The sequence below is a fragment of the Camelus bactrianus genome, chromosome 6, assembly GCF_048773025.1.
Source record: "Camelus bactrianus isolate YW-2024 breed Bactrian camel chromosome 6, ASM4877302v1, whole genome shotgun sequence".
Lineage (NCBI taxonomy): Eukaryota > Metazoa > Chordata > Mammalia > Artiodactyla > Camelidae > Camelus > Camelus bactrianus.
Genome location: NC_133544.1, coordinates 28,928,825 through 28,945,914, shown reverse-complemented (window position 1 = coordinate 28,945,914; position 17,090 = coordinate 28,928,825). Strand labels below are relative to the sequence as shown.

Sequence of the window (17,090 nt, the reverse complement as noted above, 5' to 3'; positions counted from 1 at the left end):
ACCATTCCCAAAGCGAAGTTCATGTACTAGTTATCAGACCTTTAGTAACTACCCTACCCCAAACTTGAGAAAAATCTGTCCAGCAGGTTTGGTGGCAGATGGAAAGAAACTAGGCTGATTTATATAGATTGGGAATTTCGAGCATTTAGAGTAAGTTATTATTTTAGTTAAAAACATAGGAAACACAAGGATTTATTATGCTATTTGATTTATTTTTGCACAGTTTGAAATTTTTCATAATAGAAGGGTTTTAAAGAGTACATGGTGTCTGGGTTACTGTATATCCTGAATTAGAATTTAGAAGTTGTCTCTGTCTTTGTGATTGACTTTGAAGTTGCTCTCTCTGATTTGCCTCCCAGATTCCACTGATCTCTGACTTTTCTCTTCAGGTAATTTATGCTGCCAGGGATGCCCAGATTTCAGTGGCTCTCTTTCTCCATCTTCTTGGATACCCTTTCTCTAGGAATTCAACTCTGGAAGAAAAGGATGACTGCATTGGCTGGAGAAAAGTCTTGGAGAAATGCCAGGATGTGGTAGATCTCCCATTCCGAAGTAAAGGAATCAGCAGATTGGGAGAAGAGGTTAATGGGGAATCAACAGAATCTCAGCAGAAGCCAAGAAATAAGAAGTCTAAGACTGATGGAACAATGCCAGGCAACCACCAAGCAAGAGACCCCAGAAAACATAAAAGAAAGCCCTTGGGAGTGGGCTATTCTGCCAGGTAACTGAGTTGTTTCTTGTCTAGTAAAGATTCAGAGGCCCAGCCTCCAGCAAAAGACGAGATGCCTCCCCTTGGATCTGGGGAGATGGCTTGTGTAGTAATGGGGCAGAGGCTCTCCTGGATTAATTTTATTACTCCTTTCCTTCAAGGACATTTGGGGCTATCTTTTTTTGTTTTCTTTTTGGCGCTATCCTTTGGTTTATTTGTGTATTTTTTTTCCTTTGCCCTTCTTATACTTTTTTATTTGGGGGCAGTTGGAGTGGAAATGAGGAGAGCTTAACCTAGCTTTGTCACTGACCTCAATGTGACGTCAGATCTGTGCTTCTCCAATTGTAAGTGAGGGCATAATTGTTATTCCTTGTTTGCTTCAGGATAGCTGTGAAAATGAATAACATGAAGTGCCTCATACTTTTCAGGAGAAATGCATCGTCTGAGTTCTTGTTCATTTGGTATTTGATTAGAGTGGCATCTAGCTCTAAGCCAATGTTATTCTCTAGCCAATGAGAATTTTCCTGTACAGCTTCTGCCTCTACTGCAGAAAGATGATTAATAAGTACTTTGGAGTAGAAGTTTGGTCCCTATAGCAAAGTGCCTTTAGGAATTGGATGATTAAATTGAAGCAAGTATTGCATATGAACCAGAAATAAATCCACATGGCACTCATTACTTTAGCTTGAAGTTCTTTAATTTTAATTTACTTTGTTTAATCCAGTGGTTACTCTACAGGGAAGTTTTTTTGGTGCTCTGTTCCTATTTGCTTTCATAATTGAACCATGTAAACACTACCTAATGTCCCAATCCATAAATATAAAAACTAAGAGTATAAACTAATTCATTTTAATTTCTGTTTCCTACCCCAGTGCAGATGGAGGAGTAAACATGGTTTTTTGCCTTGTTTCTTTGTTTTTCCATAAATGTAATGTTTGACCCTAGCGTTGAGAATAGCTTGGGTCACTGGGAAGAGAACATAGGGAGGCATTTGATAGCTTGATCAACAGTTATCTCACAGATTTAGATTTCTCTCTGCCTTCCCCACAGAAAATCACCCCTCTATGATAACTGCTTTCTCCATGCTCCTGATGGACAGCCCCTCTGCACCTGTGATCGAAGGAAGGCTCAGTGGTACCTGGACAAAGGCATTGGAGGTTTGAGATTCAGCTGTCATATTTGATCTGTGATTCGGTGCATGTGGGCACTGGCTGGAGTTGGAGTGAGATAAGGGAGAGGGATGGATGGAAGATGGCAGAGAGACCTTGAGACACGTGGGACTGGGCTGTTCAAAACCCAGAAATAGTGATCTCTACCAGGACACAGGAGAGCAGTTGAGGTGGTGCTTCTTCCCTAGGGGAGAAGTGGGCAGTCATACGCTAACACTGCTTCTTTTCTCCAAGAGCTGGTGAGTGAAGAACCTTTTGTGGTCAAGCTACAGTTCGAACCTGCGGGGAGACCCGAATCCCCGGGGGACTACTACTTGATGGTCAAAGAGAACCTGTGTGTAGTGTGTGGCAAGAAAGACTCATACATTCGGTGAGTGTGGGGCAAGGCTACCGTTTTGTCTGCCTCTCATGGAAATTGCCCTTGAAGCCACACGCAGAGCCCCTCAGTAGGCTTGGCTGAGTCTGCCCACTTTGGCTGAGAGACTTGTCCCTAGGGGCATCCCAGTTTCCCCGACAGCTTTGACGTCTTGCCTGGTCTTGCTGTAGTGGCTCCTGTCTGTCCTGGGGCAGCCAGTTCTTAGTTTCTGGGATGAAACACTTCTCAGTAACAGACTGCCATGAAGAGAGTAGTTCCCTTTCGCTCATGAAGGAACGGAGACCAGTGCCTTCTCTCTGTGTCCTTATGATCCTCCCTTGAGTGGCTCACAAGCTTTCTGATTCTTGGTACTGTCCATGAAGTATCCAGATGACCTGAAGGCACCTTCTGGAAGAGTCTGGAAGATTATTCTGAGTCAAGGTCCCCCCACAAAGAAGGTGAAGCTACCACTGGGCTGGGGTGCCCAGACATCTGGGCTTTCTGCTGGTTTCTGTGGAGTAACTCACTTCCCTCCTTCTCCACTTGCAAAGTGAGACAAATAGTTGCTGCCAAGAGTTTTTCCTGAGATCTTAGTCCTCCTTAGAAAATGATGATGGACTTCGATGAACCAGGGAAATAGTTTCAGATAAGGGATTCCTCAGATGAAGGAAACTGGCTTTCACAGATCACCAGGCTTCCAGAATTTCAGTAGAGGTTATCTGCTACATGCTTTGAGAGAAAGTTCTTTTCCAGATGTTAAGGGCCATTGGAATTTCTTCTTATTTCTCGGATACTTTTCCTTGTGGGAGCACTGCTTTCTCAAAGGTTGTTATTAGCCTCTTCCTCCCCTTGGCCCGCCAGTGAAGTCCAGCAGCAGGTAGTCTGCACTCACTTGGGGGAGAGGGCAGCCTAAGGCATGTAGGTAGGTGGCCAAGAATGAGATAGGTAGTATTGCTTTTATGTCATCTCTGCTGAATTGTGGCACCCAGGGCATCTCAGTCGTGTTTAGACGCAGATCAGAATCCCAGTAGCCCATCTGCCAACTCTGTGTGTGTTCTGTGTCATATGCTAATGAGCATTGCCTTCCGGGTGGGGCTCGTTTAGGAAGAACGTGATTCCGCACGAGTACCGAAAGCACTTCCCCATTGAAATGAAGGACCACAACTCCCACGACGTGCTGCTGCTCTGCACCTCCTGCCACGCCATCTCCAACTACTATGACAACCACTTGAAGCAGCAGCTGGCCAGGGAGTTCCAGGCCCCCATTGGCTCCGAGGAGGGCCTGCGCCTGCTGGAAGACCCTGAGCGCCGGCAGGTGCGTTCTGGGGCCAGGGCCCTACTCAACGCGGAGAGCCTGCCTGCTCACCGAAAGGAGGAGCTGCTGCGGGCACTCAGAGAGTTTTATGACACAGACACGGTCACAGACGAGATGCTTCAGGAGGCTGCCAGCCTGGAGACCAGGTACAGTCTACAGTGCTGCCCACAGGGCATTGAGGATTAACCCAGTGACATTAACCCTGACTGCTCAGTGAGAACGCTTGCCAGGGAGTGAGCATTAGTCACTGAGGTCAGGGCACAGCCTCATGCTCATCCCATTAAGTCTCCAGTGGCTTAAGATACCATGCAGGTGGGACAGAACTATCTATTTGCTAATTTACTTTCCACAGGAGACTTGCCTTCTGTCCTTGACCCTTTAAGGTCATATACTTATGTCCAGCCATTTTCATGATTAGCGGGAGAGTTCAAATGCCTTATACACTTTATGCAAAAGGTCAGCACATAAGAGGAAAATAAGAGTCAAAAAATGCCCTCAAATCTCTGGAGTTGCCCATGAAGTACAGTGTTTGTGGTTTTGCAACTCTTCCCTTATCTAGATCTGTGGGAACTGGGACAAATGGATCCATGTTTCCGTCTCGCCTGCACTCTGGGGTTTTGGCCCACGGAGTGGAATGTTGGCTAGAGATGTTGTTACTCTTTAAATTCCTTTTCACCCTTTACCTTCCTTGCTTGCTTCTCTCTCCTTCCCCATGAGTACATAGTTGAATTCAGATCGTTTAATTCAGTGTTCCTAAATGAGAAGCATTTTATGGTGCTGAGAGATGACTGGGCACGTGGCCCAGATGATAAAAACTCTGGGCTACCTGCTGTAGTTTTGCTTCCCAACTGCCACTTCTTTCAATAGTTCTAAGGGTTGAAATAATTAAACTTATAAGTTCACAAATTCTGATACTGATGCTGGTTGCCTATAGTGTTTGTTATAAAATTTCTAAAAACCCACCTCCCCAAACTTGATTATAGCAACAAATATTTATTGAACAAATTTTTATTGATACCCTAATCTATTTAACCAAGTTAATAAACTTTCTATAAATTGCCTTCATTATTTCTTATAACGACCCTATAAGGTAGAATTCAGATTTCTTACTGGTAACTGCTAACATTATAGCCTATATTTTTAAAAATCTTTCAAAGTTTAAAAAAATTATTATTGAATTTTATCCTTATAACTATTTTATAAGTTCTATATTAGGTCCCACGAAGTTGAAGTAACTTGCCAAGGTCATTTTAGAAATGAATGAGATTGGCTCCTTTAACCAATTCCCAGATGTATTTCCTAAAACAGCTAAACTTCCCCTTTCAGTCACAGACCTTACTAACAAATGCATCTTGCTGACCTGGATGGAAGGGTGCTGGACTTGGATGTCTAGGACCAAGAAGAATAGCTGTTTGGGGAAGGTCAGACAAGTTAGTGGGATGCTTATGAGCTAAATAATAAAATGCCTGCAGCTACCCAGAGGGCAGGAATACTGCTAGACTGTGCAGGGGGTGGTCTTGAGAGGGAGGATTGAGGGGGGTGCAGATGCAAGGAGAAGAACTGAGACTGTGGGCAGGGAGCTTCCTCAAGAAAGGTGATCTTTCTTCACATGAGCTGACATCACTGTTCACAGGGCATCTTAGGAAGGAGGCAGGGTTCATCTCATTTAACAGCACTAGCCACACAACCGAGCAACCCTGGGAGCATTTCACTGTGACCTAAACACATCTCTTGGATGTGGTTTGGCATTCTTTTTATGAGAAGGAAGGCACCAAAGAAATATGCCACCTTCATTTTACATTCAGGCATTACACTGTGATGAAAACTGGAACCGGTGGGCTGATGCAACAGCTCATATAAAGGCTGAATATGATTCAGAATGAGTAACTTAAAAGAAGGGTGAGCTGGTAACTGGGTAACCCTGGAGTTGATGAAGGACCAACATTCTTCACCCACCATCAGCCAGACAGCGGGGCCCCTCTAATGGAGGCTGAGCAGATGCAGTGAGTGGCCTTCCTATAGGTTCAGCACAGAATCCCCCAGTGCCTTCTGCTGGATTGTGTGTAATACATTGGAACTATTTTTTAAAAGGCAGATATGAAAAAGAGGATGTTTTTCAAAGCATCAAAGTGCCAGCCCTTTAGGGGTCCAGCAGCGTCCTCATGTACCCCCAGGGAAGCTCCTTGACCCATAGTGTTTGGCACCATTGTGAGGCTGTCCTGTGCTTGCTTCCCTCAGACCCTTGTACTTTGTGTCTCAGCAGGATTTCCAATGAAAGCTACATCCCTCATGGGCTGAAGGTGGTGCAGCGCCACACCCGGGGCGGGCTGCGCTCCCTCATGCAGCTGGAGAGCCGCTGGCGCCAGCACTTCCTGGACTCCATGCAGCCCAAGCACCTGCCCCAGCAGTGGTCGGTGGACCACAACCATCAGAAGCTGCTCCGGAAATACGGGGAAGACCTTCCCATCAAGCTGTCTTGATAGGGGCTTCCCTTCCAGGCAAGAACAGCTGGGAAGCTGGAGCCAAGGTTGAAAAGACACCTCTTCCTGTTTTAATGCCATTAGTTGTCAAAGCCTGGTGACACAACTCACAATACTAACCTGTACTGATCCCAGGGTGCTTCTGGTGGAGCAAAGCTGTTGTTTTTTAAGGGGAGCTTATGGTTTTGAATTTTCATTGGGCCGGGTAAGAACTCTTATTTTTGTGGACAAGTGGGGGCCTTGGCCTTCATTTTACTCTCCCATCTTCTGCTTTCTCTGCTCAGACGACAGATGAAGGCTTCTCCCTGAAGTGTTTTTGTCAAGACTCTCAGATTTTTAATACTTTTCTTCCCTGTTGATTTATCTCAAACAGGCGCTGTCAAATATTTCAATCCTGTCAAATGAGGAGGGAAGAAAACATTCTTCCAGAAGTTGGAGGGGTGAAAAGGGGTCAAATTTATTTTCCCAGGTCAAACTTATAAATTCTTTGGCTTACTGCTCTCCTGCAACTCACCTGGTTGGTATCCAGGCCATCTCTGTGACTTCAGTTTATTTCATATGCTTGAAAATCCTCCCCTTTCCACGTGCAGGACCAAAGGAGCAACCTCCTGCCAGATGCATCTGCCGTAATGTGGGAGGGAATCCTTTTTTGGAAATAGGCCTTCAACCTGGGTAGGGCAGAGGGAGGCAGAAGCACTGTCTCCCAGAAAACTTGGGGGATTGTCTCAGCTTTCCCTTGAGTGCTATTCATCATCTGCTCATTGCGGTCCCCCTGCCCTGAACCACAAGGATTTTTTGCTAAATCCCTTCCTGAGAGGAAGATGATCTTTTCTCAGAATCGGTATCAGATCCCTTCAGTGTTCTGTGTTCCATCAGATTTGCAATACTGACCTCTTTTAAGTTCTTAATTCTTTCCCAGCGTCATTTGGTCAGGTTGCAGTGAGAGGATTTCTCCATCTCCCCTCAGGCCTGGGACACTGAGATTAATTAGTATGTTTAGATGTTCAAAACGGTGGTGTTTCATCTTTCAGAATGGGAGGCTGCCACTTTGATCATCGAACCAACTTGTTGGTGATTAGTATTTTTTTAAAGTATTAAGAAAGCTTTCTTAACTTAGAAGATCTTAACAAGCTTAAAAAAGAATTTTATGGCCAGAATCCAACAAGAGCTCTGTTTTGGAATTATGCCCGAGTTGGTGATGGTTGCTTTAACATTGATAAATAAAACTTCTTCTAAGCACAGAGTTCACTAATTATAAATGTAAAACTTTTTCTTCATAACTTTATAAAATCAGTAGATATTCTTGGGGAAGGAGATCTTTATCCTACAGGTCCCTGCCGTGTGGCAGCCCGTGGTATGTGTGTGTAGATATCCCCCACACATAGCATCCCAGACACACAGCGCTGGCCCGTCCACAGCAGCCCACGACCTCTGTATGGCCTGCATTTTGTTCTGCCCCTTCATTCCCGCTTGTCCTCAAACAGGTATTTCTGGGATCTAAACTAGAAATCCTTGAAAACAAATAGTTTGTTTTGGGGACCTTATGTTCAACGCAGCAGGTTATTATGGGGCACATGTCTCCATGACTGTACTGCACAGAGCCGGTGGTGGAGAACCATAGGATGGATGGTGGTCGTCGTAGTAGTCAGGCTTGCCACGAGGTGGCACTCAGAGATCTTGTTTTATATTCATTCTCACGAAATAAGGGGCTTTTGTACATGTTTCCTGGAATAACTCATGACTTATGTTTCAGTTTGTGCACATCTGATTTTGAGTAATTTTGATAGCGTTAAAAGAAAAATGCCTTCCTCTGAAGCAAGAGAGTAGGGCTCTTCCTTTCTCTTTCCCTGTGATCCTCATTCTAAGAGGTGAGAAATATGTAAGAGGTTGCTTAAGGTGCTGCGGTTGCTGTGGGAAGAAGGCATGGGTTCTCCAGCAGAGCTCCCTACAAAGCTTAGTAACGTAGAGCCAGCAGCCAAGATAAAGGAAAAATGTAGACTGTGGCATAAGAAATTTCTCGTCTTTTTCGGAAGACTTACTGTGTGGATTTGAACCTTTTTGTTTTCTGAGTCAGCCTTGGATTTTAGCATCCTTTCCCTGAGACTGACAGTTACTATCTCAAATGACTTATTTTAGGGTAAGCATATTTTAAAATAAAAATTTTTTCTGATATAAAAGTAATGTGTATGCTCGTTAAAGATGAATCTAAAGAAAGAATAAAAATCCATGTAAAACAGAGCTAATCTTTGCTGTTATGTTTATGAATATCCCCCTTTCATTTTTTTTTAAATGCATATAATACATGTAATATTTAAACGAAGTTGAGAGTCATATATTCAGCTTGGTTTCCTATTTTTTTTCCCCTCATGTAACATGATATCACAAGTAATTTCTTGTGTCTTTAAATTTTTAAAAGTAGATTTCTAGTAACTTTACCTTAACTTTAATTATCTATTCCCACACTGTTGAAAATTTCGGTGGTTTCAGATACTCTGTTAATGTCAATGAGTGTGTGATAAACTTCTTTGTGTTTGAATCTTTCACTGTATCTTTGATCAGTTCTTTAGAGGAGAACCCTAGAAATTGGATTGCAAGGAGGGGAACTCACATTGCTGGAGTGAGTACAAATTGATAACCACCTTTTAGGAGTTTCTAGCAAGGCAATGCCTCTCTTTGACCCTTTACTCATGTCCTTGTGCATTTGCTGAGCTTCCTTACGAGTGGCAGTGGGAGGACAGTGACAGAGAAGGGCCTCTCTGAATGTGCCTGATGGTTCTGTTTGCAGGCTCAGGGTGTTTTCTCTGCTTCCCTTCTGTCTCCCATCCTTTATTGCCTCATTTCCCCTTGCAGTCAGTGTTTTTTGGAAATACTGCTTATTTTAAAATAAAAAATAAAAATGTTTAATTTTAAAATAGAAGTTATAGACTTCATTTTCCTGATAGACAAGCAATTAGTGGTTTGCCATCATAGAGTAAACAAGGCACCATATTCAGGGATTTATTGCCTCTTAAGAGCGCAGCCATAAGTCACTTATTCTTATCCATGTCACAGATAGAGATCAGATGACAAAATGTGTTCTGTTGAAATAAAGCCATTTTAATCTCTCATTTTAGACTCCTAGGAACCCAGCAGGCAGAACGAGCTTTGTTCAGCTTCCAATTCTACCTGTTAGTCTGGGGCCCTAACATTTGACTATAATTTAAATCCTTTGCTACCACCCTTTCTCTCTGAGTTTGTCACTCATCCATTTATCTTTTCTTCCTTTTTTTTTTTTAACTTATGTCTCACCCTCATGAGAAGTATCATGGTTTCTCAGCTTGCTAGTTTGTTAATTATTATATATTTTAAAAGGATCCTTCTTTCTGGCCTCTCATCTTTTCTGTTGTTTACATGATCATTTTTAGAGTACCTCATCCCTCAGGAATACAGTGAGAATCAATTTTTCTTGGATGAGTTAAGCTAAAAGAGGGTGTAAGAATTCTTACATGGTTAACTCTTGATCTAAGTAACAAAATAATACATAATCTTCAAAATACTTGTGTTTTGGAACTCAGCTATACTTTTTAGATATTCACCCAGTAGCCCCCTCGTGCTGGAGCCTAATACTTCCTGCCTGTCCCTAGTCCTGGGGCAGTTTTGCATCAGGTGACAGAGCAAGGCTGACATGCAGCCAAACATCCCTCTTGTTCAAAAGTACCTATTCCCCAACCCTGCCAGGGAGATGCTTTTGCTTGCGGCATTGAGGTCCTTGCTTAACTGCCAACATGTCATTTGGGAAGATGGGACCGTTGCTTCCTTCTGACCAGCTTTGGCTGTGGCCAGCTCTGTTGCTGGAGGAGGGTCCTGGACCAAGTGGGTAGTCATGTGCTGGGTAATTGAGGGCGGACTTCCGGTGCGCTGGAGCAGGGAACGTCAAGTGAGCTGGTCCGCATGTCCTGGGCTCTTCCCTCCTCTCATGTGGTGCACACTGCCTTCAACGGTGTTCTCTGCCCTGACTGAATGGAGACAGTTAATCTCATACCCTCCAGACTGAACTCAAAAGCATTTGCCCTCCTTGCAACCTCCTTATTTGTTATTAATTCTTAAATTTTTCTCTCTTGCTAGATGGGTAGCCTATTGCCTTTCTGCCAGCATAAGCTTCAAAAGCTGCTGAGTTTACAGTCAGCATTATTATAAGCATGATGTGTGGTCCAGATATTCCTGAGCTGGAGAAGGTACTTATACTCTGCTCCTGCTTCCCAAAGATCTCCCTTCTCAGGCTGCAACATGCAGAGGCAGTGTTGGGATTCTGACTTCTCAGGCCACCAGGGTATCTATTAAGTCCTGGGTAAAAATCAGAAATTTGAGCTTAGTAAGCTCATGGGGCTGAAAAGAAATGGGAGATCACGACACGGGGTTGTTTAAAAAAAAAAAGACACAGGTGGTTTTAAAGAAGGTACGTTTATTTGATTGGCAGGGATGATGGGAGTGTAGTCCATGGAGTTAACTTTATATTTTGCTTTTCCCTAAACTCAGTTCTGTAGTGTGTTGGAGGATCAGAAGAGTGGGTTGGTGACCTGGGTTCTGGTTCTGGCCATCAGCTATGTGTCTTGGAACCAATCACTTAACTTTTCTGGGCTCCCCTCTGTTCCTATAAAATGAGGAGTTTGAATGAGATGTGCCGTAAGGGCCTTCCCAGTGTAGCATTCTGTAATGTACCCCTCCGTTTCCTTATGTGGCCCCTGCCCTTGAGTGCTGTGTACCTTCTGCTTTCTTGCACGCTCTCATCCCACCTCCAGCCCTGGGAGTGAGGCTGTGCGTGGCAAGAAGGGGGATGAAGGCAGCGGGCGGCGACACCATGTCGTCCTGGCCTCGCAGACTCCATCTGAGCCCCGCCTGGATCAGAGTACTCTTCTCACCAGAGGGGACTCACGTTTCTATTCAGTTCACTATTTAACCGTAAAGAGAGGAGAGAAATTTTTATCTTCACCCACATTGCCAGTGCTGTAAGGTTTAATAAGAGATAAGCATAGAGTAGAAATGAGGCAATTTTTCCAAGTGTTGTAGTTGGGGGGATGTTGGGGGAGGGAGGAAGAGTGTTTCTCATTTTAAAGAGAGGAGAAATTAAGGTTATACCATAGAGAGAACTGAAAAGAATTGGATACTTTAAAAGGAAAACATTAAACCAGAAAGTTAAAAATATCCTCTCCCTTTTCTTATGTTGTCACGACTGCTTAAGAAAATTAGAGGGGTCCACAGTGTTAACACATTGTTATCCCCTCATGAGTCTAAGCTGTGATTAACTCACAGGGAGACGCGAGACGTCTCTGGGCCTGCTCCTGTCTAACCCGGACTTGCCTGGGACTTCATCCTGCTTCCCTTCGCCTGGCCGCCAGCGAGACAGTCATGCAAAGTGAAAAGTTGGTATTTTATCAGCTGCCGAGAGACATTTTTCTCTCTGTATATCCATTCCCTGTGACCTGGCAGAAGATACATTTTCCAGTCCATCCTTATGCTTAGTTTCAGCCCCAAAAAGGTATAGTGTATTTGTTTTGTTTTGTTTTGTTTGTAGCACGGATTTGTACCAAGTATGCTAAACTTGAAGCTCTTCACAATAATCACCTCGATGTAGACTTGAGCCCCCCATTTTCTACCAAACTGGGGTCATTTTGTTTTTTGTCCCAGATAGCCAGAAGGGAGGCGACAGTATATTTCTCTGTCCTCTCCTGGATGGACCCTAACTTTATCTAGAATTTTGACATCTTTCATTATATCCCATAGAGCCAGCTGGAGCCCCAGTGAGCTAGCTTCATTTCTTTTTAATCAGGATCTGTACGTTTGGCCCTAGAGGTGCGATGGGCCCATATGGCTTCCTCTGAGTTCTTGGATACAATGAGCAAGACTGAAGTTGGCTCAGAAAAGGAACAGAAGATGACTTGGGGTTAGTGTTTCTTTTTTAAATGTTACACAAGTGCAGAGAGTTGGCTGCCATCCTCCTCTCAAACCATCAGCAGAGCTTGACCTTGGCCAAGATTTTGCCTCATCCTCTCGGCATTTTAGCATGGAGTTGCGTTTCAGCCGTGGAATGCTTAACCAAAAGCACATGCTGTAGTGGTAGTTTCCAAAGAGCAAGTTTTTGCAAAACGTCTGCATCATGTTTTCTCAAAACAACAGTTTTCCCTGAGCCACCAACACAGTAAACCCCAAATGGTGATTCTTTGGTTTACTTGTACACAAGGGCTGGGATTTTTGTTGCTGTTAATAATACTTTATTGAAGTGCAGTACAGTGAACATACAATAAAGTGTACAAAGCTTAGAAGTACAGCTCAGTGAATTTTAACAGCTGTAAACACCCACGTGATCATTAAAGGCTGGGGGTTTTTATGTTACATGCAGTATAGATGCTGGTGATGTACAGCTTGGGGTTGGGAGGTTGAGCAGATTATTGTAATGCAGCAAATCCAGGTCAAAGTGTGCTAAGACTTGGTGGTCTGAGCCAGGCAGTTTGCCCTGCTGTCCTGTCTGGTGGACTTGGGAACTGCAAAGCTTCGTGATGTTTGTCTTTAACAAATTACTTTTAAAAACAGGTAGTATGTGCGCATAGTACAAAATTTGTTTTTAGATGTATAATGAGAAAGGACTTTTCCTCCGCAGTCCTTTCCCTCCCTGACGGTCACCACTGTTGCTGTGATTTGTGCATGTGCCTCCTTCAGAGACAGAGACAAGAGGTGAATGTGTGTGTTTGTTTTAAATCCCAGGTTTCTTCTTTGATTGCTAAACAAGAACTTCTCTGCCCCCTCTTCATACTGTAGACTGTAGTCTAGGGCATTTGTGTGGAAAGTTGGCTCCTGTAGCCTCAGTGAGACTGAAGTCCATTCTCTTTATCTGTCATTTGGTTCAAAAGTCCATGTTTCTCATAGGATTGGCTGTAGGTGGATAATTGTTGAGGCTGTGTTTTTTATATTAGGCTTTCTACTTTTAAAAAATATATATTTGAAAATTCCTGTTAAAAAGTGTCTTTCTTAATTCATATTTCTTTAGCAGTAGCTCCTGCAGTGCACCTATCTTCTTAAGTTTAGTGTTGATTTTAAAGTAATGTTTAATTGCAACCTGAAAGTAAACTATAGGCGGATCTCTAGACAGTCCCACCGCCACCAAGTCAGACACTCAAAATCCCAAAGTTACAAACAAACTGGGATGATTATTCACCTTCAAAAGCCATCCTTCTTTTTAAACATAGGATTGATCTCAAATTTCTTTTGAAAGGCCAACTTCTCTGGTAGGCAAAAATTGATTTGATTTGTACACTAGGTTTTTCAAGAATATAAATCTCATGCAGTGCAGAGGACTTATTTTTAGCCTTGAATAATGTTTTACACAATTTATGGGCTCAAGAGCCAGGGAAGGAAGAACCTCTCCTACCCACCGTCTCAGCTGGGGAGAATACAAAGCTCTCATGGACGGCTTTCCTTGGCCACCCCCTCTAGTGCCCACCCACCTTGTTTTGTACTCCTCTGTGGCAGGTGGATGAGAAGTCAGGCCTTCTTCAGATTAGAGCTTCCCAAAAGATACATGGTCCAGGGAAAGGTGTTTTCCAATTCAAGTCCCATATGGCCTCCCTAGGGCCATTTTACCCTTGATGTCTTTGCATGCTCTCTACTCCATCTTGCTGTAATCTGATCACCCAAGGCCTCTCCAGTCATCATTAAGTGTATTCCCACTGGCCAGGAAGCTCCCTTTGAGTGTGGCTTTGGAGCAGCTGTCACATTTGAGCAGCATCTGCTCTCTGACAAGCTCATAGGCGGAAAGAAGGAAGTCGTTGAGTCTTCCCCAGTGGAAGTAGGTAACACGAGCAACCTTTGGGACTGCGATCATATGCTGTGGGCTGAGTGGCCTGGCAGCTGGCGTGTGCAGGGAGGCGGGGGGTGATTCCCAGATGGGGCAGCAATCTTCATGGTCTCAGCCCTGTGATCCGTGCAGGGTCCTAAGGCTGGAATGGTTCCCTAAACCTTTGGCTCCAGCTTTTTCTGGGCAGGGAGACAGAATGAGGCAAAATGTCTGGTGTGTTTTAAATAGATTCTGCTTGCTGCAGCCAATGAACCCAACAGCTTGGGAGGTGAGTGACCCTTCCTGAGAGATTTCTGTTGCGCCATTCCTCAGGCCTCCGGCCCTGCAAATGCTGACACCCCCTTCCCTCCTGCTCCTCCCCCTGACCTAACACCATTGCTCTCTGGATGGTTTCTCTTCAGGTCTTTCTTGTTTCTTATACTTTGATGTTTTTTGCTTTCTGCTTTTTCTTTCCCTGAAGCAGTTTTTTCTTCTGCTCAATATCTTTTCATCTCTTGGAGTCTGTTTGTGTCCACTCTACTGAGTCCACAACCCATCCGCTGCTCCTTGTCTGACTCTGTCATGACTTCTCAAGTGTCCTCTTGCCTCCACCTTCCCACGGGCTGCTGGGGTCAGTCCACCCTCACTTGGGCTTTGCTGCGCCTGGAAAGAAAGAATGGAGGGTGGAGGAACCCACCTTGAGCAATCCCAGTCATGGGGCAGGTCGCAGCTCCAGCCTGGGAAATGGGCCGGAAAGACGGCAGCTCGTTCTCGGCAGCGTGGCAGTACAGGAGGGAAGCCAATGAGGTAAGCCAAGGAGGAAGAATTGAGGGACGACAGGAGAGGTAGGGGACACAGATGTGCAGGGCCAGCTTCTATCGAAGGTGACCACCAGAAATGGAGGTGGAAGAGGAAGGCCAGGTGGAAGCTGGAGGTCACGAGGGAAAGCTGAGGAGGAGCTGGCGCAGGGGAGAGAGCCAGGGCCCCGCGAGCCCAGCTCTGCGGAGCCTTAAAGACCCTTTCTCCCCACTCATTTCTGGCCCTTTTGTTCTTTTTTCTTTCATGTTTCTGTCCTCATGTTGTATTAGCAGCAGAAAACAGAACAAAACAAAAGGCAGTCTGTCTCTGAAAGGGAATGGCAAGCTCTGGAGGATTTGAGATTTAAAGCTGGATGCTCTGGCCCCTTCACTGAACACTTAGGCCCCTTTGCCTGTCTGGCTGGTGGGGCCAGGAGGACCAGCCCTTTACTGGAACTCCTTGAATGGAGTCCCTATAACAGCCTGACAGCCCAGCTGGAGCACCAGCAGTAATGTGCGCACACAGCACCCCTCTGGGTGCATAGGGCAGCCAGGGGAGCATAGGGCAGCCAGGGTAGCAGGGCTGTGGGCTGACCCAGCTGGAGGGGTGGAGCTGGCCTTAGGCAGGGCCTGGGTTGAGGGGCAGCTACCCATGTGTGATGCCAGCCACGCCTTGGACTCCTTCCCCTCTAGGAACGGAACTGTAGAGAGGACTGTGGTAGAAGAAAGAGAAAGGAAAACTCTTCTTTTGCTTAAAAAGTTTTTTTAATTGAAGAGGTAATACCTGCATGTGGCAAAAATTCAAAAGGTACAAAAGAGCGTGCAGTGAAGTCTGCCACTTCTGTTCACCTCGGCTTCCCCTCCGCAGAGGTCTCCTTGGATGTACCAATTTCTATTACATTCTTCCAGTTTCTCCTTTTCAGGTCTGCTGTAATCTGGAAAATTTCAGATTCTCGATGCAATGGAACATTTTAAATTGTTTGGATGTATATGTATCTATGTAACGTGCCAGGGGTCCCAATGATAATAAAGAAAATTGAATTGGTTTATTGCCAATAATTCTTGCTGGGGCAGGGAATGGTTTAAAAAATTAAAACAAGTAAAATGCTGGCACTAGAAAGGACCTTCCAAGTCCTTTTGCACCAAAGCTCTCATTTGAAACATGAGAATGGGGTCCAGATAAGAGACTTTTTCAGAGTCAGCAAGCTGGCTTATGGCACACCTGGGACTAAAACCCAGGTTCCCCACCTCCTAATCATCCTTGTTGCCCAAGAACATACCAAACATTCCGTCTTTAGGTAGTGGCCTTTGTAAAGATGTGTGAAATCTTTGTAAAGATTTCAAAGAAATGGAAGGAAAGACAAATGATTGGCCATGGATTTAGAAATTTCCTCCATGGGACACAAATACAGGAAAAGAAATTAGTAATCCCAGGAAAAGCCTGAAGTCAGATTCCAACTGAAAAATAGCACGTGTGCTTTCACGCACAGACAGACACACAGAGGCACTGGCAGAAGACAGAAGATTAAGTCGTTAAAGTCTGTCTCTCCTGCCAAGCCCGGTAGAGGCTGTGAGAGGTGGTAGGACACCCCAACTCTGCTGAAGAACCTGCAGCCCTCAGACCTGCTTCACTGAGCTGGAGGCAGAGGCAGGCATTTCTGGGTTGGGCAGGAGGGAGAAACACCTACCTAGACTACGGTAAGAGGACAATCTGTGTGGGGATGTGGGGGCAGGGGTACTGAGGGAGAGTGCGCCTGGCCATGCCACCACTGGCTCCAGTGAGCACTGGCAGCCCCAACTGTTTATACCACCTCCCAGGAGGAGATATCCCAAGATTTATGTGCTTGCACAATGGCAACATAATTTTAAAAATTCCCTCTGCTTTGACATCAGCTCCAGACACTGAACAATTTCAGTGTCCAAGCCAGATTGATGAGCCTTTTGATGGCTTCAGAGTGTGACTCCAGTGAGAGGGGACATGTATGACTGTAAACATTGGCTGTAAAAACCGTCAGTTGCTTTGAAATGGTAAATTTCCAGGCAATGTGGATCTGATGTCACACGCCTCCTGCATTAACAGCTTTTTCTTCCTCTTCAATTATTTTGGCTGGTAAAGGAGTGGAAATTACACTTCAAAATATACCGATGGGTATTTTCAGCCTTGCTGAGAACTTCAAAATATATACCAATCTTGGGAACATTTCCTTAATTTCCACCTCCCAGGTTCTCAAGGAAAATGGAGGTTTCAATTATAGGCACCATTAGACTGAGATGCTGGACCAGGACCATGGGTGTCTTTTCAGTTCAGTTCTTTCTCAGTCTTATCACCTGACCCCTTCTTGAGCCAGATTTTGTTCCAGCCCTAGGTGTAGGAGTCCACTCTAACATGTGTCAGATGATGAAGTCCTTAATAAAAACATGAGTATTTCTAAGAGCCTGGGTCTGGGGCTTTGAATCA

The 17,090-nt window shown here is 44.7% G+C and overlaps 1 protein-coding gene across 3 annotated transcripts in view; it reads left to right on the top strand.

The window, feature by feature from the left end:
- Positions 1-8,266, top strand: part of EXD2 (exonuclease 3'-5' domain containing 2) — a 71,654-nt gene extending 63,388 nt beyond the window's left edge. For 2 of the 3 annotated variants that reach the window (XM_045522149.2, XM_045522148.2), the window contains exons 5-9: positions 390-721; positions 1,760-1,866; positions 2,113-2,248; positions 3,338-3,694; positions 5,809-8,266. In XM_045522149.2, coding sequence (XP_045378105.2) covers positions 390-721; positions 1,760-1,866; positions 2,113-2,248; positions 3,338-3,694; positions 5,809-6,028 — 1,152 coding nt within the window. In that variant the 3' untranslated portion in view covers positions 6,029-8,266. The remainder of the gene's footprint in view (positions 1-389; positions 722-1,759; positions 1,867-2,112; positions 2,249-3,337; positions 3,695-5,808) is intronic. The other variant, XM_010962309.3, reaches the window with a different exon arrangement.
- The last annotated feature ends 8,824 nt before the right edge of the window (positions 8,267-17,090 follow it).